The sequence below is a fragment of the Syngnathus leptorhynchus genome, chromosome 18 (genome assembly GCF_054491065.1).
Source record: "Syngnathus leptorhynchus isolate UIUO chromosome 18, UIUO_Slep, whole genome shotgun sequence".
In the NCBI taxonomy this organism is placed as follows: Eukaryota; Metazoa; Chordata; class Actinopteri; order Syngnathiformes; family Syngnathidae; genus Syngnathus; species Syngnathus leptorhynchus.
Genome location: NC_141212.1, coordinates 7,916,594 through 7,941,287, shown reverse-complemented (window position 1 = coordinate 7,941,287; position 24,694 = coordinate 7,916,594). Strand labels below are relative to the sequence as shown.

Genomic DNA, 24,694 nt, shown 5'->3' with positions numbered 1-24,694 from the left:
CCTCTATAGCTTTCACACCATAGAAATGACCCTCGAGTAGTAAGACAAATAAAGTGTCTTCATCTGATGCGGGGTAACGCGTGTCAAAAAAAGTCATCGGACGACAATCCTCTTTTAGATACATTACAATTATTTTCCGTTTGAGGATTTTTTCAAATTTGTGGACATCCCCTAGACTCACAGGTGTCTGGCAATTCAACCCTACACTCTCGTGTAAAAGTCGTGCATGCCTTGTGGCCTGTTTTGCTGTTAGTGTGTTATTTAGCAGATAGGTTAGTGACAAAGCAAAACATAGCTTGTTGTCTTTGTTACGGGGTATGTGTAAATGCCGTTTTTTCAACCTCAAAATTTCTCTGTTGGTACTGTTTACCAGCCTGCGCCGCATTCCACCACCACCTTGTAACGGTGTGACTATTTGCACAACAAGCTCTAAGCTGTCGTCGGCAAGAAGCTCTGTGTTTGATTGAGCTAGACGTTCGAGCATGTTTGTTACATTATCTCTGATAGAGTTTATGTCACTCTTTTGCCTGTAGATATGCGCTCTCTCATTACCACCCACTAACTCAACCTGAATCACATCACCTTGTTGTGCCAGCCTATCCACCTCGCGCATGACATCATCGATCTTATCCTCAATCTGGAGGTATAAGGTTGCAAAATCATTGATGTTCGTTTGTGATGGTATATTTAGCTGGTTCCTTACCTCCACATTATTGAAATGCGGTCTGCTAACTACAACAGAACCACCTTGTTGGGAATTGACATTATTCACAAACATATCTGTGTGTGTGTTTTCATCATTAGCATCAATAGCATCAATCTGATGCTCGTTTATTACAGAACAGTTGCTAGGTTGGTGAGGCATGTGTTGAAATGTTGATGTGTCGGCATCGATAGCATCTATTTGATGATCAATTATTACAGAACAGTTGCTAGGTTGGTGAGGCATGTGTTGAAATGTTGGTGTGTCGACTTCGATAGCAGATGGAAGAGGGTCAACAGGATTAACGGGCAACTGGTCAACCACAGGCTGTGTATTTTGATTTCTGATCATAGTTAGCAGGTGTATAGGAATATCAGGACTGATACGGCCGTTGTTATCATTAGCATGGTTGTTTAATTCCTCTATAATTTCTACCAATTGTGGCGGGATCGGTGTAGGACTCTGTCTACCTTCATTCAAACTTTGATTGTTCAAATTATCTACGGCAGTTTGTAAATGTGTAAGCATATCGGGGGTTAGGGGGCTCTCACCCCCCGACACAGCAGCATTCATATTGTTGAGAACCAAGAGCAGATCTGACACATGATCGTCAGACGCATCAGCCGATAGCAAATCAATATCATTGTTAACGCTAAGCAAATCTAACTCAGATGCGTTACTTCTTTGGTTTGTACCCGTTTCAGAACATGGTTGCAAATCTATTTCATTCATGCTTGTTAGGAAATCTGACTCTGTTGACGACAGGTTACAACGCTCCATTATATTTCTTTAAAAAAAAAAACACAACAGAAATAGTACAAACAGTGATCTAAGTTGATTCAGCCAATTTCGTCAGGATTCGTATAACCCTAAAAGACTCTTGGAGTCGACTTTTGTAAATGCAGTTACCACCACACTCTCGTCTTCTATTGTTATGGTGATGACCCTCGCGTGCCGACTCTCGCGCGCTGTTGGTCTGACGGCTCGCGTTGTAGATGGCGGCCCAACGGCTCCTCCTCCTCCTTTCCTTTTGAACCCCACGACTCGTGAAACGGCGTTTGGCTGGAGGGTAGATATTTAAAATCAGTAAAACAGCTATAATAGCAAAAAATAGTTAGTCGAATGATAACATATAAAAAAGTATACCTTTAACTTTGTTTGTCGATTCGTGAGGGTGGTTCACACCTTCGTATGCACTTAAAGCATCCGCCAATTCTGTGTCAGTCAACGCTTCCGGCTCCACCTTTTGCCGGTCTGCACAAGGCCCAATGCTAGCACGTGACTCTGGTGCGCTTGACTCCTGCGGCTCAGGTATTTTGAAACACCGTTGAGAGATGTCTGCTAATGCCTGCGCTGTTTCTGAATCAGCTTCTGTCGGCAGCCCGTTTTTTCTGATATCCTCTTCAGCGGCGGCTATGAGGTCTGGTACATACATAAAATAAATCTTAAACCAGTAGCATTTATATTAACAACCCTAGATGAATACCACATTCACTCACCGTAGTCTGATTGTGTAAGAAAACCCCCGCTAAGATCATCGTTGAATGGGGCTGTAGGTGAATGAAAAAAAGTATTATAAAGTAGAAAAAATAAGAGTAATATATTCATGTAAATAAACTCATAAATCATTTACTTACGAGGATCATGAACATCAGCATAAACGATGATATCTATGACACAATACATAAACATTACATCATGTTTTTACAAATAACCTTAGTGCCTGATAATAAGCTTAATGTATTAATATATTGATAAAAAACTAGCAACACTCACCTTTAACCATCTCGGTACAGTATTCAGCACTCTCCGACTCAGCTGCTCAGAGCTTCTGCGCCGGTCTGCTCTCTCAAATGATTGATGGTTGTCTGCCCCAAACTAACTTCAAACTTGGGGGGCGGAAAAGAGCACACCCCCCGGGGTCATGTGATGCGAAAACACTCTGCTAAAGCTAATGATTGGTGGAGGGGTTGTCTTCATCAACCCTTCAAACTTGGCTGGGGGGAAATGTCACACCTCCGAGGTTATGTGATGCAAAAACACTCTGGTAAAACGGAGACGGCTCGTCTTCATCCACCTTCATCCATTTACACATCATATGTGATGCGAAAACACTCTGGTAAAGTGAAGACAGTTTGTCTTCATCCGCTTTCATCAATTTACACATTGACTGGTGATACCCCCCAATACATGCACCACCAGGCCATCAAACACATTAGCATGTTTAGAATGTACACCAGCGTAATATTAACCATGACCAATATGGCAATAGCTAAAATAGCTAAAAGAGCTTGGTAAAGTAAAAAATACATGCCCAGACATGCCGCCGGTCGCGATAACCAATAGGGCCATCTCCCCCCGCGACAACCAGGAAGACGCCATCTTGGCCAGCCAAGATGGCGCCTTTCTGTCTGACGCACGAGATGACGCCTCTCTGTCTGACACCAGGATAGAACACCTGACCGGATGGGACGAGCATCACCATGTAACACCTGACCCAGGATGGGACGAGTATCATCATGTAACACCTGACCCCACGAGATGGCGCCTTTCTGTCTGACATCAGAGGATGTCACAACACGATGTGACACCTGGATAGAACACCTGACCGGATGTCACAAAAGGATGCCAAATCAGGATGTGACACCTGACACAGGATGCGACACCTGACCGGATGTCACATAAGGATGCCAAATCAGGATGTGACACCTGACCGGATGTCACACAAGGATGCCATACTCATTAGCATAAACACCTGCTACATTTGCATAACAATAGACATCAAAGGAAGCCACCTTGTCTCTCTCTCTCTCCCACATTTCATTGTTTAAACCTCACAGTATAACATGGGCAGATGTGGGTTGCCGAATTAAACTTGCCGAATCTATCACTGATTATGAGGACAAAGGTGATGGGTGGAGCTACAGTACCAGTTGTGACATGTGGAAGCAAACAGTGTGTGAAGTGGCTCATGGAAGGGCATGCGCTTATGCGCTTCCCTGACTAGTTAATGTTTGTTTGACTGAGATGGAGGAGAGGGAATTGGCTGAGCTTCCTGAAGAGCTATGGACAAAGGGCCCATCTGATGTAGGACTTTTAAAGTCCATTCCCCCGGTACAGATCAAACCAAGATCAGAGTGGCGTCCAAGAGTTAAGCAATATCCTTTAAAACAGGAGGCTATAAATGGGATTGCCCCTGTTATAAATGATCTTTTGTCAGGAGGAATTATTAGGAAGTGCTCAGATTCTTCTTGCAACACTCGTATTTTTCCAGTCCAAAAGGCCAACAAGATTGATTGGCGAATGATACAAGATTTACGAGCAGTAAATGAGGCAATACAAACAAGAGCACCTAATGTGCCTGACCCGCACACACTTCTGAACACTTTGAAACCCAACCAGAAGTTTTTCACAGTAATTGATCTTAGCAATGCATTTTTCTCAGTGCCAATCCACCCAGACTCACAGTTTTGGTTTGCGTTTACCTTTAAAGGACAAAGTTATACGTACACCAGATTGCCACAGGGATTTGCTGATAGTCCAACTATTTTCATTCAAGCTATCATGGCATGTTTGGCTGATTTTCAAATTTCAAACAAAAGCCAACTTCTAGTTTATGTAGATGATCTCTTGATAGCCTCTGAAACTGAAGCTGCTTGCAAGGAAGACTCCTTAGCTTTGTTACACTATCTCTGTAAAACAGGGAATAAAGTAAGCAAAAAATAAACTACAATGGGTCAAACAGGAAGTGAACTATTTAGGTCACACGTTGTCAGCTGCTGGAAGACAGATACAAAAAAACAGAAAACAAATCATTGCAGATGCACCAAAACCTGAGACAAAAAAACAAATGATGTCATTTTTGGGGCTCTGCAATTTCTGCATTACTCTGCAATTACATGCATGGATCCCACATTATGCAGAAAAGACGCAACCACTGCTGAATATTGTGCATGGAGTCCCCATGGCAATGACAGAAAAAATAATATGGACACCAGTAGCGGAAGATGCTTTTGTAGTACTTAAACAGGCTCTGATGGAAACTACAACCCTTATCTTACCAGACTACAATAAAACCTTTGTGCAAACGGTAGACTGCAGGAATGGTTTTATGACCTCAGTGTTGCTGCAAAGTCATGGCAGTAAACTAAGACCAATTGCATTTTATTAAAAAAAAATGGATCCAGTGGCTCAATCATTACCAGACTGTGTCCAAGCAGTATGCGCAGCAGCGCTTGCAGTGACACTATCCGCAGATGTGGTCCTTTTCCACAAAATGGACTTGCTGGTTCCACATGCTGTAGATGTGTTGCTACTGCAAAGCAAAATGAACTTTTTGTCACCCGCCAGACACCTATCCTACACTGCTACACTTCTGTCACAACCGCATATTGTGATAAAAAGGTGCACAGTCCTAAATCCAGCAACATTGATCCCGTTGCCAGGGGATGGAACCCCACATAATTGTTTAGATGCTACAGAACATCTACAGCTACCCAGACAAGATTTAAGTGACACTCCACTTGATAAAGGGGAAAAGTGGTTTGTGGATGGATCATGTTCAAAGGATCCTAAAGGGAACAATCAAAGTGGTTTTGCAATTGTGAGGTTGCCGAACCAGATTATTGAAGCAGAGAAGCTTCCATACAATCGGTCAGCGCAGGCTGCTGAGCTGATTGCACTGACAAGAGCTTGTCAATTAGCAAAAAATAAGGAAGTCACTGTATACACAGACAGTCAGTATGCGTTTTCTACTCTGTTCTATTTTGCAAAACAATGGGAGCGCAGGGGGATGACAACATCAACCGGTAAGCCGGTTACCCATGCCTCCTTGTTAAAAGACTTGTTGCAGGCCATCCGTTTACCTGCTAAACTTGCTGTGTGTAAATGTGCTGCTCACACCACAGGCACAGATGAAGTCTCAAATGGAAACAGATTTGCAGACAAAATCGCTAAAGAAGCACCAGCGGGGAAACATGGCCATTAAGTTTTTTTAATAGATTCAGAGGACACGCAACTCATAGATAAAACTATACTGACAGACATGCAGGGCAATGCTCCAATGGTGGAAAAACGAATGTGGACGACAAAAGGTGCAGTTGTGGATACAGATAAAATCCACCGCATCAATGACAAACCTGTTTTACCAAAATCACTTTTTAAGGCAGCAGCAATTGCGACACATGGGCCTTGCCATGTGTCAACAGGAGGGATGAGGTCCATCATACATCAACAATTCACTACCTTTGGTTTAGATGCTTACTTAAATTTTTTTTGTAAAGCATGTCCTGTTTGTGTGAAACATAATCCACAAGGAAACATGAGACCTAAGAGAGGCTCCTTTCCAAAACCGTCTTACCCATTCCAAATCATGCACATGGATTTTATTGAACTCACACAAAGTGGACCTCACAAATACTGCCTAGTGATGATTGATGCATTTTCCAAATGGGTTGAAATAGTTCCATCTAAACTGTTAGGGATGTTCCGACTCTAACTTATTTTGCAAGAACCACATGGGAGACAGTATGCCCTTTGAACACTTGCAAGTGGAGAATTTGTTCGTTACTGTAGCTACAGCAATGTCCGAACAAAGTCTGCCGTTGGATTCATGCAAGGTGGGGGTGACAATTTACATGTGTGGTGGCCAAGGTGGGGGTGAAACCCCTGGCCTCTGATCACATCATAGCAGGGGTTGTTTTACGATGTTGAGTAGACAGAACAACTTTGATTGCGTCTTCTACAGTTGGTCAATCAGTGCAAAGGATCTTAGTCAAGTCAAGTCAAGTCAAGTTTTTATATAGCCCTAAATCACAAGCAATCTCAAAGGGCTCTGTCCTCTGCATTTAACCCATCCCCATGTGATTTTGATCCATCCCCTGGGGGAGAGGGGAGCAGTGAGCAGCAGCGGCGCCGCGCTCGGGAATCATTTGGTGATCTAACCCCCCAATTCCAACCCTTAATGCTGAGTGCCAAGCAGGGAGGCAATGGGTTCCATTTTTATAGTCTTTGGTATGACCCGGCCGGGGTTTGAACCCACAACCTTCCAGTCTCAGGGCGGACACTCTACTACTAGGCCACTGAGCTGGCACTGATTGCGTCTTCTACAGTTGGTCAATCAGTGCAAAGGATCTTAGCACTTTGTTCTACTACTTTGTTAAGACAGGACAAGCTTAGGTTAATTATTACTGATTACATTCCAACATAATATGATCAACCTAATCTATTCAACCCTAACATATCCCTCCTGTTTATCATATGATGTTGTCAAGAAAAACAATAAAAAAAAACAAAAAACACAGAAACAGCATATCATTGTACCCATCACTTGCGAAGCATTTTCAATGGCCAAATCATTAAGTTTCTGTAAGACATGTACGGCTAAACAGCATCATCGCAATCTACGTAGATCAATTTTAGTGTGTGAGTGAAAAACCTGCGGCAAGATGTTATAATGCAGGAAAAGTCTCACACGGTCCCTCTGCCTTAGGCGACCAGAATGTTACCAATAACAACAGTCAAGACAAAAATTGCTCGTGATTGTTCAGCCGTCGGGGGCTTGGCACGCCCACTGTTGGAGGGTGAGCACAATTCTCACCCCCTCTGCAGCACTGCTTCGTCGGGGGAGAACCTGGAAGTGTCTGTGTTGGGTCTAAATATGATCAGACATTAAATCACATGCTGGAACGAAGAGGAGAAGACAACCAGGATGAGTTTACTCGCGAGGAGAACGATAGAGAAAGGAAGCTCAGTTACAATCTCCACCAGTTCTGAGTTCCTCCTCCACGTGCTCCTCTTTTTAATGTCTTGGTTGCCCTGGTTACAGAGGCGTTGCTACACTAAAGGGAGGGGAGATAGTGGTTGTAGCAACGCTGATTAGCTAAGGAATGTAGTGTAGTGTGACCTAGCACTTGTCGGCCCTCGACCCCCGCATTGGGACTGCAGAGTCTGCTTTCTTCCCCCAACCAGTTGTCCTCTCCATGAGTGGCCGACTCCTCCTCGACTGTGATCAGATAACTTGAAGCACGTTGAATGTCGCTTACCTGTGGAACAATGCAACTAAACCCTTGCTAAGTTTATCTTCTTAGTAAACTAACACAACACATAATAATAATAATAATATCTAGCCCTACTTAAACATTTCAACACATATTAAGTAAATGTAAGGTAACTGGTATACAGTTCCTTAAACAAACATTGAGTAAATATGGGATAACTTTAATGTGACTACTTCAAACTGTATATATCCAGTTTCTATCATCTACAATCTATGAATCAAAGCTACAGTTAACTAAAAGGAATGAAGTCCCTAAACAAAGAACATCTCGCAAGCAAAGAAGACCTGCTCATTGTCATTGAAGACTTCTTACAAAACAAACACAAAAGGACAGGAAGGAACCATAAAGCTGACGGGGATCAATAGACTTTCTTTAAACCAAATACAAAGTATTTAGTTTAAAGGAGAGTCGTAAACTCGTAAAATATAAGGCCTCCTGGTCTGGCAGGCCAAGGCTTCCCCCGAGATTATTCCAACAGTCTGCCGCGCGGTTGTCGTCTTCAGTCTTCAGTGGCCAGGGTAGACTACCTGGCCACCAAGGGGGAAGAGGATTATTCTGCCTCTATTTGAATTGGGGGCGGGGACGCTGTCGATGGTGGATCTGCTTCCTTGCTGGAACCGTCGTGTTGCAGTCATCAAGTCCAGAACCAGCCTGTTTTGCGAGACCATTTGGTCCATAACCCGAATCGCTCTGTTTTGTCCATCACTGACCCCAGACAGGATCATGAGAGTCAAAGGTCACAACAGCCCTGCGTCGACGTCCAGAAGAGTTGCGTGCTGTCGTCAACTGATGATGTTGTATTCTGTAGGTGTGGTCTGTCACCCACACTGGTGCACACACTCCTGTCCAGTTGGCGGGCAGCATCGGATAAACCTTGTGACCACAAAGCCACCACCCATTCTGTATGAAGTAGGTCCCGTTTGATGGTGCAGCCATATCGGTGGGAGATCCTTCACCACTCAAAATGGCTCTCTTATCCTGACACTCAGCGGTGATGTCCAAAGCTCCCATCTAGTTTCCTCCTGGAGAGCAGTCGTCGTTGATGCATTTGTGGGTCTCGTTTCCTTGGATGTAACATGTGTAGTTCACTCCAGCTGGTCTCTCTGTGTAGGCCACTTGCAGCAATGTTCGTCCTTTAACAATGGCGTTGACATTAATCCAAAAGAATTCGATCACAGGTTCTTTTCTGTGAGTCCAGGGCGGTAGGGGTAGCATCACTGACTGTGACAGCATGGTGCTGAAATCCAAACCCCTCCCACAAAGGCCATGCATTTGCTTCAGTGACAGTCATTGTTCTGGCCTCCAGGTAAACTTTTGTAGAGGAAGGGGGGGAGTTTGGAACACACACATAGCATTCCTCCTGTGTGTGAGCTCTCACAGTGAACTTTACACACCGGTACCAAGTGTAGGTTTTGTATGGGTTTCTGGGGTCCCATGACCAGTCCTCAAAATTCTCATCATGTGACCATCTTCTTCCACGAATGACACTGTCCATTGGTCCATTCAGATGAGCCCACAAACCATAGCACACTCCAACCACAGCGCAGCATAGAATCCACCTGGCATATGGAATTCCGTTGCTACTAGGATGGCAGAGACACCGGGACATCTCCTCGCCTAGCGGAGTGGGGATCGCTGGATTCTTCACCAACAATGAGACGTTCCACCCTAACCGATGAAACCCCTTTGAAGTCGGACTTCCCCACCACTCCGAATGAGGGGTCCAGCACTCTCTGCAACTTGCAGTGGCTGAGGTGAATCCAGCTGGGCCGTTCAGCAATCTTTACTGCAGTGGGGGTAGTCAGCCAGACTTGGAATGGTCCCTCCCACCGCGGGCTGGCCCAGTTCTTTCTTTTGATGACCTTGATGTAGACCCAGTCTCCTGGCTTGATGAGGTTGTCAACCTGTGGGGAAGGAAGACCAGGCGGCAGTAAATTTGCATTTAACACATCTTTCATTTTGAGCATTCTGATCATGTAATCTGCCAAGGTCTGTTCTTCATCTGTTTTTTGCAAATCTGTAGGGAACACAGGTAGTCTATATGGTATCCCATGTATAATTTCAAAAGGCGTTAGCCCTTCTGAATTGGGGGTGATTCTCATATAGAGTTTCACCAAGTCTAGGCACTCCGGCCAGGCTCTGCCTGTTGATTCCATGCATTTTTTCAACCTGCTTTTGATAGTAGCGTTTGCTCGTTCAACCAGGCCTGCACTGGATGGGTGCCAAGCACAGTGGTTTTTTAACGTTATCCCAAGGTGTACAGCCATGTTTTGTACAACTTGGTTCACAAAGTGTGGACCATTGTCACTGTAAATGATCTGCGGGATGCCATGAACCAGTATGACGGTTTTGCAAATGGCTTTTGCCACTGTTAAGGCATCTGCTCGTTTAGATGGAACTATTTCAACCCATTTGGAAAATGCATCAATCATCACTAGACAGTATTTGTGAGGTCCACTTTGTGTGAGTTCAATAAAATCCATGTGCATGATTTGGAATGGGTAAGACGGTTTTGGAAAAGAGCCTCTCATGTTTCCTCTTGGATTATGTTTCACACAAACAAGACATGCTTTACAAAAAAATTTAAGTAAGCATCTAAACCAAAGGTAGTGAATTGTTGATGTGTGATGGACCACATCCCTCCTGTCGTCACATGGCAAGGCCCATGTGTCGCAATTGCTGCTGCCTTAAAAAGTGTTTAGAAGCGTGTGTGGGTCAGGCACATTAGGTGCTGCTTCATTTACTACTCAGAAATCTTGTATCATTCGCCAATCAATTTTATTGGCCATTTGGACTGGAAAAACAGGAGTCTTGCAAGGAGAATCCAAGCACTTCCTAAAGATTCCTCCTGACAAAAAACCATTTATGACAGGGGCTGTCCCATTTATTGCCTCCTGGTTTAAAGGAGATTCTCTGATCCCGGTTAGATTTGGATGTTAAGTCCTGTAGCAAATGGTTCCTTTGATCAGTCAAACAAATGTTGATGAGCCAGGGAAGCGCATAAGCGCGTGCCCTTCTAAACACCCACACCACTTCCTCATAACTTCGTTAGTAATTAGCAACAACTTTTCTTTGGGTTTTTTGTTTTTGTTTTCTTAGCTTTTAACTTGCACAAAATCACTCTTTCGTCAAAGTTGCTCTACTAATCTCCCATAGTAGTCTCCAACAACCTCAACCATTCAACCTATATTTTCCTTTCATTCAGGAAATCATTCGTCCCTGCTCATTTGCATCTCACACACAGTCACCAAAGAGGAGTTTTTTCATCACATTGGTCTCAAGTTATCCAAGTCCTCCACACAACATTCATATACCATTCTCAACACAATCCCTTTCGTAATTATTCCTAATGTTTCCGATAGAACAATTCACCAATCCAAAAAAACTCAACACACAAAAAAAACAGCTTGCGAATTAATCAGATTTTTTTTTTTAATTAACCAACTCAATCTCTCAGATTTAACTAAAATATAGAAGTTTGTACACTCTTACAACACAACTAATCAATTATTTTTTTCAAATTTAGTTTTGCAGTGTGTGAAATCCACAATTTTGCTTCATCCATTTCCAGAAAACATGTTTTCTCTGTCTTTCGAATTTGTCATCAGGGTGAGACACTAATGAGCACTAGTGTAAACCAGTTTTCTGTCTACAAACAGATTTCTTTCTTTTCCTCTCTTTTTTTTTTTTTTTATTTGTTTATTTTTATTCTTCAAAATTGTTTCTGTTTGGCGGTGCAAATTGGATAGACCACAGTCTAACAAATTTCTTTGTACACAGGTTTAGCCAATTTTATCAGTTTGACAAATATGCACACACATGCACAGCTCTCGGTGCGAGGGGAGGGGACCTGGCATCAATGATTTGTCACAAGCTGGCCATTTCTTGCGGTCGATCATGAAGCTGGTCCCACCCACGCACGCGAGGACAGCACATTCTAATTTTTCAATTTATCTTTTAGAAACAAGTTGTATTTCTTTACCACTTGGACCCCTTGTCAATTGTCGTTGGGCATACAATCAGCATTGTCATACGTCTTGTATGTACAGGAGTTCTAATAACCTAAAAGAATGACATGTTTTGCTGTCGTATGGGGAAGGCTTCAGGTCTTTTAAATTTGGATACCTGATTTGCATAGGAGCGGAAGCTCCTTTTGCCCCTCTGCTTGAGCCGCGCCTTGAGATGCGGCCTTGCGCCTGCACACTGGGGCCTTATTGTGTTCTGGTCTGACAAACACTTGTGACCTCATCACTTTTCATCTTTCCATTTTTGGTCTTTTGAATTTGTTCTCTTAGCTCTTGTGAAGTTTTCAACCACACTCTAGCACATTGCAATTCTCTCTCTTTTCTTTTTTTTCTCAATCCCTTTTGTCTTCCTAGCCACACTCCTCCAAAACCTCTATCACTTCTTCCACATTTCAACTTCCCTTCTACTCCATACTTTTTCTTCCACTGTGGCATGTATCGCATACAATTAAGAAATCTACTTGCCATGTACTTCTCATCACCTTCAAGAGCTAGAGATTTACCGTTTTTATTTCCCATCTTAACTTGGTATTTTTAGACTATTGCCATTTTTTTTCAATTTTTGTTTTTCTTTTTTGAGGATCCTCAATGCAGGATTAAATTTACGCTTCAACAAAATTACTAGCCTGTGTTATTACCGTTGGTTTTTGCTAGTACTGTTTTTTTGTCAATTTATCCTACCAGTCACACTCTCAACCACACAACTTTCATGCAAACAGCTTGGAAAAACAGACCAAAAAAAGAATCTACGCCCTTCTTCAATTAAGAAAAAGAAGCTCTGCTTTTTCTTAGCCTGTTCCTTCCACTGGGACTAGAACCCCAGCTGTTTCTTAGCCTGGACAAACCAAACCGTAAACCTCATAGCTCGGACAAACCAAAGCCGTATATCTCATACCCCGGACAAACCAAAGCCGTATATCTTGTGCACCTTTAACTTTTTACGCGTTTCACAACAACACCATTTTAGGGCTTTAACTAACTTGTCCCCTGGTTCGTTGCACTGCCGGATCCCGTCAATCCACTGTTGTCAGACGAAGGCAGACCTAAGATGCTGGCCCAGCGAAGAATTTTCTTTCCAGGTCTTTTCTTTACCAGGTCCTCCTAATGGACGCTGGCTTGTCGACAATGCAGCACGTCGTCCTCCGTCGATCAGCAGTGGGTATGTTGGAATCCGGGTCACGGCACCAAAATGTTAGGGATGTTCTGAGTCCAACTTATTTTGCAAGAACCACACGGGAGACAGTATGCCCTTTGAACACTTGCAAGTGGAGAGTTTGTTCGTTACTGTAGGTACAGCAATGTTCGAACAAAGTCTGCCGTTGGATTCATGCAAGAGAGTATTTATTGAGAGAAGGGTGGGGGTGAGATTTGACATGTGTGGTGGTCACCTCAGCAAATGGTTAACCAGTGCAGAGGGTCCCAGTTGGTGGTCACCAAAGCAAATGGTCAACCAGTGCAGAGGGTCCCAGTTTATTGTTTTACGAGGTCGTGGAAATAAAACCTAGTGGAGCATCTAAACAAGGATGTTTCGACACCATTTGGAAAGTCTCAACAACTGAATGGTTAAACTTTTCAGGGTCAAGGAAAGGTAAAAGGTTCAAACAAAGTTCATCAATCTAGTCTACATCTCAACATAATCATACAATCAAGATAGTTCATAAACCCTAACACACCATGCCAAAAAAACTTCAATGTCACAGTATCATGTGATAATTTTCTCATTATAACATGCTGTATTACTCATTAAAATGTAAGCTTGGCTTCTGCGTTTGGAAGAATAAAACAAAGCATTTCTTCTAGTGAAGGTCGCTGGCATAGCAAAGTATGCATCTAAATAATACTTGGCTTTGTTTTGTTTTGTTTTAATAATATAATAGAAGTGTAATTACATAGTAGCTGCTAATGAACTCCAGTAGGAGTTGGTGTGTGACGTGGTGTGATATTGAACTTGTTTTGTTTTCTTGGTGTGGCAGGAATACTTTTATCTAAGGAAAAACGAGTCAAAGTTCTGTTCATTCATTTGTGCAAATTATGTTGAGTTGTGTGGACGAGCTATAAATTACCAAAAGGGAAAAGATCAGTCCTGACGTAACGCCCACCTCTGCCGCTTATATTCCTTTAATGATTAATACACTTCAGAGTCGACACAACAACCAATTTATTCCATGTGAACTAATACATAATTGTAAAAAGTTTTTAATTCAACCATATCAATGAGACTTGTAATTGAATTCCATCTTGATGTCTCCTGAACTGGGCTCAAAGATAAAGTTGTAAAAGAAAGCAGCTCTGTCATTGGCAGAATTCTCCGATCCCGATCTGAAGAAATATACTCCTTGTTTACTATGGCGACTCCACTCACAGTGGCCCTGCAACAGATGACACTCAACAGTTAAATTTTCCAACATCCAGTGATGGAAAAATAACAGACCCTAAAATGTTCATTTTAAATGCCTTGTAAAATAAAATAGATCAAAGAAAACAAAAACAGCTCATGACAATTGAATTTAAAGGCTGATAGAGATATTTTCCGAAGATTTTCTCGACAATGATCGAAATCACTTGCTAAGTTCTTACATTAGTAGCCTGGCAATGTATTGCTAAAACAGGTGCTTTTAGCCATTCTGTTTTTTATGTCAGTCACTTGATAACACTGTTTGTGACACCAGACATCAAAATGAACAAGAAATTAAAGAAAAAGTGGTGGTCCATTGACTCCCCCCGCACACGGCTATATATTTAGCGCATAGTCAAAAAATTAACCTGCAACATACCTCTTCACTGATTGGTTCAGTTAAGCCCACGCTTACTGAAATGTCCCGGGTTAGGTGGTACTCCAACCACATTGCTACACCATGGCAGTTGCCACTTCTGGAAGAGAATGAGCATGACTAGTAACTTTCTTTTTTTTCAAAGAATTACTTCTCATCCATAAAGGAAGGAACATTTTGGTGAACTTTTACTTGATGGGGGAAAACTATGGACATTTTCCATGGGAATTAAGGAATTCACTAGTCAATTTTCATTTCTGTTTCTTTTAATTACTAACAAGTGATCTGGAACCGATCTTAGCTGACTTTGGGGCGCATATGAAAACGCCATACTTTGATATTGATATTCTAATGCAGACCTCATACATCACCAAAGTCAAAGTCTGGTTTATTGTCCATTTCTTCATATGCCAAGACACACAAAGAGAGGGAAATTGTATTTCCCACCATCCCACGGTGACAAGACATATTACAAAACATCCAAGAAAACAACACAAAAAGTAAAAACAAGAAGGCACACACAATGAATAAACAAGAGCGATGTAAAATAATAATAAATCAATCAATCCATGAACAAGAGGAGCAAAAATGGAGCAAGTGTGCATACAGCAGACATACATAGCGCGAGAGTAGTGCAAGGAAGCCAACGTGGCCCAAAAGGTCAGGACGTTATGCAGCCGAGGGGGGAGAGAGTTCAGGATCCTAACAGCCTGGAGTATGAAGCTGTTGGTGAGTCTAGTGGTGTGGGAGGACAGGCTTCTGTACCTCTTCCCAGAGGGCAGCAGATCAAACAAAGTGTGAGCGGGGTGACTCACATCACACACAATCGTGGTCGCCTTGCGGGTGAGATGGGAGGTGTAAATGTCCTTCAGGGAGGGGAGTGAAGCACCAATAATCCTACCGTGTTCACTATGGGCTGCAGGGCCTTCATGTTGTATTCAGTGCAGCTACCACCCCACACAGCAATACAACTGGAGAGGACGCTCTCAATGGTGCCATGGTAGAATGTGGTTATGATGGCTAGTGAGCACCTGCTCGCCTGAGTTTCCACAGGAAGTACAGGCGGCGCTGAGCTTTCTTCGCCAATGATGCAATGTTGGTGGTCCAGGAGAGGTCTTCACTAATGTGCACCCCCAGGAATCTGGTGCTGCTCACTCTCCACCACAGCACCGTTGATGGTCAGTGGCAGGTGTTGGCTGTGACTCTTCCGGAAGTCAACAACAACCTCCTTGGTCTTGCTGACGTTCAGCAGGAGGTTGTTGTCCCTGCACCACGTGGCCAGAAGGTCATTCTCCGACCTGTATTGAGTCTCGTCGCCCTTGCAGATGAGTCGCTGTGGTACAATGGTGTTGAATGCAGAACTGAAGTCCACAAACAGCAATCTCATATACGAGTCTCTTTTTTCCAGGTGGGTGAGGGTTGAGCAGATTGCCTCCTCAGAGGACCGTTTGGCTCGGTACGCAAACTGGAAGGGGTCGGGGGTGGGGGGGGGACAACGGATCTGATGTGTGTCATGACAAGCCGCTCAAAGCACTTCATGATGATGGGAGTCAGCATTACTGGGCTGATATTCATATTATTATTTAGCTATTTTTTTGGAGCACACTAAGACGTAAAAAAAAGTATTGTAGTCATAGTTTAAAATGAACAGGAGGAGTGATGAATTTTTGAATGCCAATTTTGGCACTTCTACAGAGGTCATACTTGAGCGACCTTGTCCTAGAGCATAGTTGTCAAACTCAAGGCCCAGGGGCCAGATACGGCCCACCACATCATTGCATGTGGCCCGCGAAGACACATTTTGCATCAACTTTGTGTGATTACTAAAATTTTGGCACTTCTACAGAGGTCATACTTGAGCGACCTTGTCCTAGAGCATAGTTGTCAAACTCAAGGCCCAGGGGCCAGATACGGCCCACCACATCATTGCATGTGGCCCGCGAAGACACATTTTGCATCAACTTTGTGTGATTACTAAAATTACAAATTGTCTTCATTTTTAAAGAATAGACGTTGCTAGAAAGCTTTATTATTTGTGTTTTTAAAATATTTGAACCATTTTCACTAGTCTCTTGTTTAAAAACTAGTTATTCATCAGTTTGTTGTGTAGCCTATGTGTATATAGAAGACGTTGACAGCCATAATGGGCCTCCAAGGGAAACTATGACTATGATGCGGCCCAAAACAAAAACGAGTTTGACGCCCCTGTCCTAGAGGATCCGATTAACACCTGGGACAACAACTGGGTAAAAACATATGACACTTTTTTAACATGGTAATTAAATGCTTGGGTGATCAATAACTTCAACTTTGTACAGTGCAGGAATATATTTAGATTGGAATTTTCTTGAACATTTTGTCCTATTTTTTTACTTTTTACAAAGGAAACATTTTTAAGAACTCCTAGCGGTTTTATTCGATTGTGATTGTGGGTGTTTCACTTTAAGATGTTCAAATTGACAATTGTAAACAGTAAATGTTTGGCTTTTTAATTCAATAAACTCTTGCGACGTGCTGTTTACCATTGCGAGGGCATCCGCAGGAAGACTTTTAAACACTGCTCAAAAAAATTAAAGGAACACTTTGAAAACACATCAGATTTCTGAAACATTATGTCCCAGAGGTGTTCTATCGGGTTTAGATCAGGTGATCGTGAGGGCTATTCAATTGTGTCAATTTCTTCATCCTCCAGATACTGTCTGCATACTCTTGCCACATGAGGCCGGGCATTGTCGTGGATCAGGAGGAACCCAAGACCTACTGCACCAGCGTAGGGTCTGACCATGGGTGCAAGGATTTCATCCCGATAGCTCATGGCAGTCAGACTGCCGTTCTCTAGCCTGTAGAGGTCTGTTCATCCCTCCATGGAAATGCCTCCCCAGACCATCACTGACCCACCACCGAACCGATCATGCTGATTGATGTTGCAGGCAGCATAGGGCTCTCCTTGGCTTCTCCAGACCCTTTCACGTCTATCACAGGTGCTCAAGGTAAACCTGCTCTCATCTGTGAAAAGCACAGGGCGCCAGTGGCAGACTTGCCAATTCTGGTGTTCTATGGCAAATGCTAAGCGAGCTACATGGTGCTGAGCAGTGAGCACAGGGCACCCTTGTGAAGTCTTTTTCTGACTGTTTGGGGAGGGACATTCACATCAGTAGCCTACTGGAGGTCATTCTGTAGGGCTTGGGCAGTGCTCAACCTGTTCCTCCTTGCACAAAGCAGCAGATATCGGTCCTGCTGATGGGACCGTCTACGGCCCTGTCCAGCTCTCCTAGAGTAACTGCCTGTCTCCTGGAATTTCCTCCATGCTCTGGAGATTGTACTGGGAGACACATCAAATCTTCTTGCAACAGCACACATGGATGTGCCATCCTGGAGGAGTTGGACAATCTGCGCAATTTCAGGAGGGCTCAGAAATCGCCTCATGCTCCCAGTCGTGATAATGACTCTACCTAAAGCCAACACGTGGAAAAACAGTTAAAAAAGATCAAGAGAGAGGAACTTGAAATGGCCTCCACCTGCAAAACCAGTCCTGTTTTGGGGACCATCTCGTTGTTGCCCCTCTGGTGCACCTATTGTTAATTCCATCAACACCAATGCAGCTGAAGCTGATTAACAACCCCCTCTGCCATGTACCTGACCAAAACCTTATCAGAAATGTGTAATTGAATTCATGCCATACCCTGATAAAAAACAGTTCCTTTAATTTTTTTGAGCAGTAATTTCATTTTTATACACTCTATTGTACTTTTAAATACGTTATTGTATTTTAAACACCTTTTTAAACATTTTAAAGTGTAAACGTGTCACGGCTCTGCTCTGCGCTTGCCGTGCTGACCGGCTGACGTGCCCCCGTCAAATAGCTTGCTATGACCTTCTGCTTTGATGACACGAGCTCGCTGACCGGCTCGTCAGCTTGCCTCGTAATCCTTCTCTGCTGGCATTCAAGCCCTCCTTGTTTCCTTTAAACTTTCCCCAATTAAACAGCCTGTGTTGCATTTGGTTGTTTTGCCTCGTTTGTGACAACAAAACGAAGCGCGAATCAGAGATGCTGCTGATTCTGCTGACACAAACAAAGTGGAGGAGTGGATGCGTAGCAGGAGATTCCGATAAAGCCTGGTTGGAGCTGCTCTTACAGCTCTAAGCCAATCATCGGTAAGGATACAGATCAACATGCTCCCATTGGTCTTCTAACGGCCAATAGTGTGCTTGTGCTGTAAAGTCATATGGGCAGACAAAGCCCCGCGTTCCAAGAAACGCCGCAAAAAAAACGTGATGCACCGAATATAACCACAATATTTGTTTTCATAAAAACCTGCGATGTACTGGGGCTGCGATAAATGAAAGTAGTGCGTGATGACTGTAATCTTCGGCATTTGAATCTTCATTTTGGTCTTACTATTTTTGATTTTTACTGTTCATATCATAAATTAATCATTTTACCCGTGTTTTTGTTCTATTAATTTTGCCCCTTGTACAACTTTAAAGTGCTGTGTAAATACACTTGAGAGGAATTGATAATAGTGACCATCTATTTAACTTTTCTACTTGTACTGTTTTGTGCTTCCTGCCTGCTCCTCAAACCTACTACTGCATCTTTTGTTGACATGTACTGTAATCGTGGTGGGGGAAAATATTATAGTGGCTTGACGAGGTGGCCTGTCAGGGCTGCTTGTTAGTGGGGTAGTTTTGTAACCATGGTGGAAATTTGTGTGCAATACACAGATTTACGTACGAGTTGCGGCAGCGCATGCAAGCTTAGCACCGAGCAGTGGTATTACCAATTGGCTGCAAAAGAAAAGACTTTCAGGAGTATGGGTGACAGTGTAACATAGATGAGAAGCTTTATTTTTTAACCAGTTTGGCTGTTTAGTGTGACCTGTCCACAGTAGCATGCTATTGATTGGTGACTATGGGCCTTTTAAAAATACAGCTTTGATGATCTCGAAATCGCATCATGTGAGATGAACTATTTTGGTCTCAAAACGATAAATTGTTCAGTTGTATTGAGCGAATTAAAAACAAGATTCCTTTCGTCATAATATCATGTATACCTTATGAATGGTAGAGCGCCTTGGCTGATGATAGGCTGTTGAGGGATACAGTGTGTGAAGTCAAAGGTCATGACAGCTGTGGACTGAGTCAAAGCACGACATGGATACTCCCACAGAGGGTGGGGCTCTGCCTCGTGAGACTCCTGAAAATCCAATGACTTCTGAAAATACAAAATATATATATATTTTAAACCCCATACGAAAGGAAATAATCCCTTTTTTGGGACCATAGCAGAAACAAGTGCAAGATCAAAATGACTCAAGTCGTAGTTTTGTTCAACTTAGTTTTCAGTTTACAGACCTTTCAAATCTATGATTGTAATTAGGAATATTAAGTAACCATACCAGGTATCAGTATTAAGCCATTTTGGATAAGTTATTCGTGATGGCAGTCAATAGTAGTCACCGATACCAAGGCGAACTGTAATGACTGTTATACTGTCAGGAAGTAAATGGCTGAACCATTCATCCATCCATCCGTCTTCTTCCACTTATCTGGGGTCGGGTCGCGGGGGCAGCAGCTTTAGAAGGGACTCCCAGGCTTCTCTCTCCCCAGCCACTTCATCCAGCTTATCCCAGGGGATCCCAAGGTGTTCCCGGGCCAGCCGAGAGACATAGTCTCTCCAGCGCATCCTGGGTCGTCCCCGGGATCTCCTACCGGTGGGACATGCCCGGAACACCTCCCAGAGAGGCGTCCAGGAGGCATCCTGATGAGATGCGATTAACGTATAGGAGCAGGGGCTCTACTCCGAGTCTGTCCCGGATGACCGAGCTTCTCACCCTATCTCTAAGGGAGAGCCCGGACACCCTGCAGAGGAAACTCATTTTGGCCGCTTGTATCCTGGATCTCAATCTTTCGGTCACGACCCATAACTTGTGACCATAGGTGAGGGTAAGAGCATAGATCAACCGGTAAATCGAGAGCTTTGCTGTTTGGCTCAGCTCTCTCTTCACCACGACGGACCGGTACAGAGTCCACATTGCTGCCGACGCCGCACCGATCGGTGTGTCGATCTCGCGCTCCCTGCTACCCTCACTCATGAACAACACTCCAAGATACTTGAACTCCTCCACTTGGGGTAGGATCTCATCCCCGATCCGGAGAGGGCATTCCACCTTTTTCCGACCGAATAAGGGTGTAGAGCTGGTCCACTGTTCCACGGCCACGCTGCTCCTCCTGAATCCAAAGTTCGACCTCCGATGGACCCTCCTCTCCAGCACCCCTGAATAGACCTTACCAGGGAGGCTGAGTGTGATTCCCCTTTAAATGGAACACACCCTCCGGTCTCCCTTCTTAAAGAGAGGAACCACCACCCCAGTCTGCCAATCCAGAGGCACCGTCCCCGATGTCCACGCAATGCTGTAGAGGCGTGTCAGCCCCACAATGTCCAGAGCCTTTAAGAACTCCGAGCGGATCTCATCCACCCCAGGGGCCCTGCCACCAAGGAGTTTTTTTAACTACCTCAGTGACTTCGACCCCAGAGATTGGAGAGTCCGCCTCAGAGTCTCCAAGCCCTGCTTCCACAATGGAAGACGTGTCGGTGGAATTGAGGAGGTCTTCAAAGTACTCTCCCCACCGACTCAGGATGTCCAGAGTCAAGGTCAGCAGCAGTGGAGATCAATGTTAACAGTGTTGACTGTGCACTGCTTCCCCCTCCTGAGACGCTGGATGGTGGACTAGAATTTCCTCGAAACCGTCCGGAATTCATTCTCCATGGCCTCGCCAAACTCCTCCCACACCCAGGTTTTTGCCTCAGCAACCACCGAAGCCGCGTTCCACTTGGCTATCTGGTACCTGTCAGCTGCCTCTGGAGTCCCACAGGCCAAAACGGCCTGATAGGACTCCTTCAGCTTGACGGCATCCCTTACTGCCGGTGTCCACCAGCGGGTTCGGGGATTGCCGCCACAACAGGCACCAACGACCTTACGGCCATAGCTCTGGTCGGCTGCCTCAACAATGGAGGCGCAAAACATGGTCCACTTGGACTCAATGTCCCTCGCCTCCCCCGGGACGTGAGAAAAGCTCTGCCGGAGGTGGGAGTTGAAGCTCTTCCTGACAGGGGATTCTGCCAGACGTTCCCAGCAGACCCTCACAGAGCGTTTGGGTCTGCCAAGTCGGACCAGGATCTTCCCCCACCATCGGAGTCAACCCACCACCAGGTGGTGATCAGTTGACAGCTCCGCTCCTCTCTTCACCTGAGTGTCCAAAACATGCGGCCGCAAATCCCATGACACGACTACAAAGTCAATCATCTAACCGCGGCCTAGGGTGTCCTGGTGCCAAGTGCACACATGGACACCCTTATGTTTGAACATGGTGTTCATTATAGAAAAGCCGTGTTGAGCACAGAAGTCCAACAATAGAACACCGCTCAGGTTCAGATCGGGGGGGGGTTCCTCCCAATCACGCCCTTCCAGGTCTCACTGTCATTGCCCATGTGAGCATTGAAGTCACCCAGTAGAACGATGGAGTCCCCAGAAGGAGCGCTCTCCAGCACTTCCTCCAGGGACCCCAAGAAAGGTGGGTACTCTGAGCTGCCATTTGGTGCATAGACATGAACCCGTGCCCGGGGGGCAATAAGTATGCCCACACTTGCTCGACGCCTTTCACCGTGGGCAACTCCAGAGTGGAAGAGAGTCCAGCCCCTCTCGAGAGGGCTTGTACCAGAGCCCAAACTATGTGTGGAGGCAAGTCCAACTATGTCTAGTCGGAACCTTTCTGCCTCGCACACCAGCTCGGGCTCCTTTCCAGCCAGAGAGGTGATACTCCATGTCCCTAGAGCCAGCCTCTGCAGCCGGGGATCGGACCGCCAAGGCCCCCGCCTTTGGCTGCCGTCCAGCTCACTTTGCACCTGACCCCTTTAGCCCCTCCCACAGGTGGTAAAAGCCCATGGGAAGGGGGACCCACATTTTTTGTTCGGGCTATGCCCGGCCGGGCCCCATGGGCGAAGGCCCGGCCACCAGGCGCTTGCCTTCAAGCCCCACCTCCAGGCCAAGCTCCAGAGGGGGGCCCCGATGACCCGCGTCCAGGCAAGGGAAAACTAGGTTTATATATTTTATATAATATATAATTTTATTTTTGAGGCGTGCTTTGTCTGGCCCCTCACCGAGGACCCTTTTGCCATGGGTGACCCTACCAGGGGCATGAAGCCCCAGACAACATGGCTCCTAGGATCATAGGGGCGTGCAAAACCCTCCACCACGATAAGGTGTATCCCGGAGGGGATTATCTGAACCGCTTATCCTCAACTCACAGCTGATTATGGGCTCAAGGTGGGTCACACACTGAACTGGTACACATAGACAACCGTTCACCCTTACACCTACGGACAATTTGGAGTGGTCACTCGGCCTGTCATGAATGTCGGGAATGTGGGAGGAAACCACAACACTCTGAAAAAATCAACGCAGGCACGGGAAGAACATGCAAACACACAGGAAAGCTGGAGCTGGAATCAATCCCTGCACCTCTGATCTGTGAAGCGACATGCTAACCAGTGCAATACTCTAATATGCCCAATTAGATTCAATTTGCAAGATGAAAATTGTAAGTATACCGAATGTTTATATAAGATTTATATTAATGCTTAGAATTTCAATTTATGTTGAATCAATATTATTTTCTTTCTTTTAATATTGAATCGGCAAAAATATCTATACCGTATTTTGCTTTGGGTTAAAAGGCACAGACTCAATTGCGGGGTCTATTTTTGATTTCACGCACACATCGGGCACACTGCATTAAGGGGCGCATGCATGCTATGACTTACGGTAAACAAAAAAAATGTCACAGGAGCAAGATAGTGAGTTTGGTTGTATTATTATTCTACTGTTTAACCATGTACTCTTCTGTACTCACATAGTGGTTAATCGATATTCATATGCAAATCTGTCCAAGTCCAAATTAAACAGTTGGGCAAATTCGCCATTAAACATGTCAAGTTCCTTCTCTTCGTTGTCACGTAGCTCTTCCGCTATTATCCTTGCTATCCAGAAAGCTCTAATTGTGCCTCATAAGCATGTCTCGTCTATGCCATTTTAGAGGGTCTTAATGCTGTTTTCTTTACACAAACGATAGTATTTATTTATCAATGGCGGCGGAGTATAGCATTTATTTATCAATGTTACGTCTAGTCCTCTGATTGTTTTTTTTGCCCCGATCTACATTAAACGCAATGTCCTCTGATTGATTCATCGGGTCTTCATATTACCCCTGTATAATACGTAAGCCACACAAAAACAACTGTACAGATTTTGGAATTTGGTCCACACAAAAAACGCACCTCATTAAAAGGTGCACCTTGAGAAAATTAAAGGCTTTTAAGTATGGCTTATGGTGCAAAAAATACGGTACTCATCAAATGGCTTATGGTGCAAAAAAACGGTACTCATCAATATCGGCTGATATTTAACACATTGTGATAAAATATCCAGTTTTATTGCCCAACTTTATTTTCCAACATACTCATCATGCTTGAGCGGTAACTGTTGAACTTAAGTTTGCGCTTCAATTTATTTTGAACAAACACTAAGACTCAGAGCGTTGTCAGTATTATTTTGCAAAAGAGGTCTTCCTTTAACATCATCTGTCATTGGTTTAATAGAAGTGTTATGTATTACACGCACTAGTATTATCGGTTACTTGGTATCGGTGATTACTGAGTAGTTGAGAACTCGAACATATGGGGTGGGAAAAAAATGTGGTAGCGAAGATCCTTAATTGTAATAATAAAATATTTCATTTTACCTGGATCATTTCATCCATAGGCGTGACATCAAATCCCTCACATGAAACACACAGAGCACGTATCCTCCATAAATCCTAGCAAACAAGGAAAATGACATAACACCATCAATATGTGACACTTTAAATATCGATTCTCATACAGTGTCACACCAATGTGAGTACAGCCAACGTCCACATTGCTGCTGTTTGGTTTGGTTTCATGTATGGCTGCAAATCTCCCTTTGTATTTATTGATGAAATCATAAAGGTCCTCTTCAGCATAAGGCAACATGACCTTTTCAAGTATTTTGACACATTCAAATTGATCCATGATACCTGATAAGCAATATATATAGC

At 44.1% G+C, this 24,694-nt stretch overlaps 1 protein-coding gene and 1 long non-coding RNA gene across 4 annotated transcripts in view; both read right to left on the bottom strand.

The window, feature by feature from the left end:
• Positions 1-2,230: 2,230 nt before the first annotated feature.
• Positions 2,231-2,593, bottom strand: LOC147042762 (uncharacterized). The gene is made up of 3 exons (XR_015068985.1): positions 2,480-2,593; positions 2,341-2,373; positions 2,231-2,253 (listed from the first exon to the last, which is right to left on the bottom strand). It is a non-coding gene; the product is annotated as an uncharacterized LOC147042762 (long non-coding RNA).
• Positions 2,594-10,359: 7,766 nt separating this feature from the next.
• prmt7 (protein arginine methyltransferase 7) overlaps positions 10,360-24,694 on the bottom strand; it is a 33,906-nt gene continuing 19,571 nt past the window's right edge. The window contains exons 14-17 of one of the 3 annotated variants that reach the window (XM_085937536.1): positions 24,359-24,433; positions 19,612-19,772; positions 14,561-14,657; positions 10,360-14,155 (exon numbers count right to left, since the gene is read on the bottom strand). In XM_085937536.1, coding sequence (XP_085793662.1) covers positions 13,997-14,155; positions 14,561-14,657; positions 19,612-19,772; positions 24,359-24,433 — 492 coding nt within the window. In that variant the 3' untranslated portion in view covers positions 10,360-13,996. The remainder of the gene's footprint in view (positions 14,156-14,560; positions 14,658-19,611; positions 19,773-24,358; positions 24,434-24,694) is intronic. The other 2 variants (XM_085937537.1, XM_085937535.1) reach the window with 2 other exon arrangements.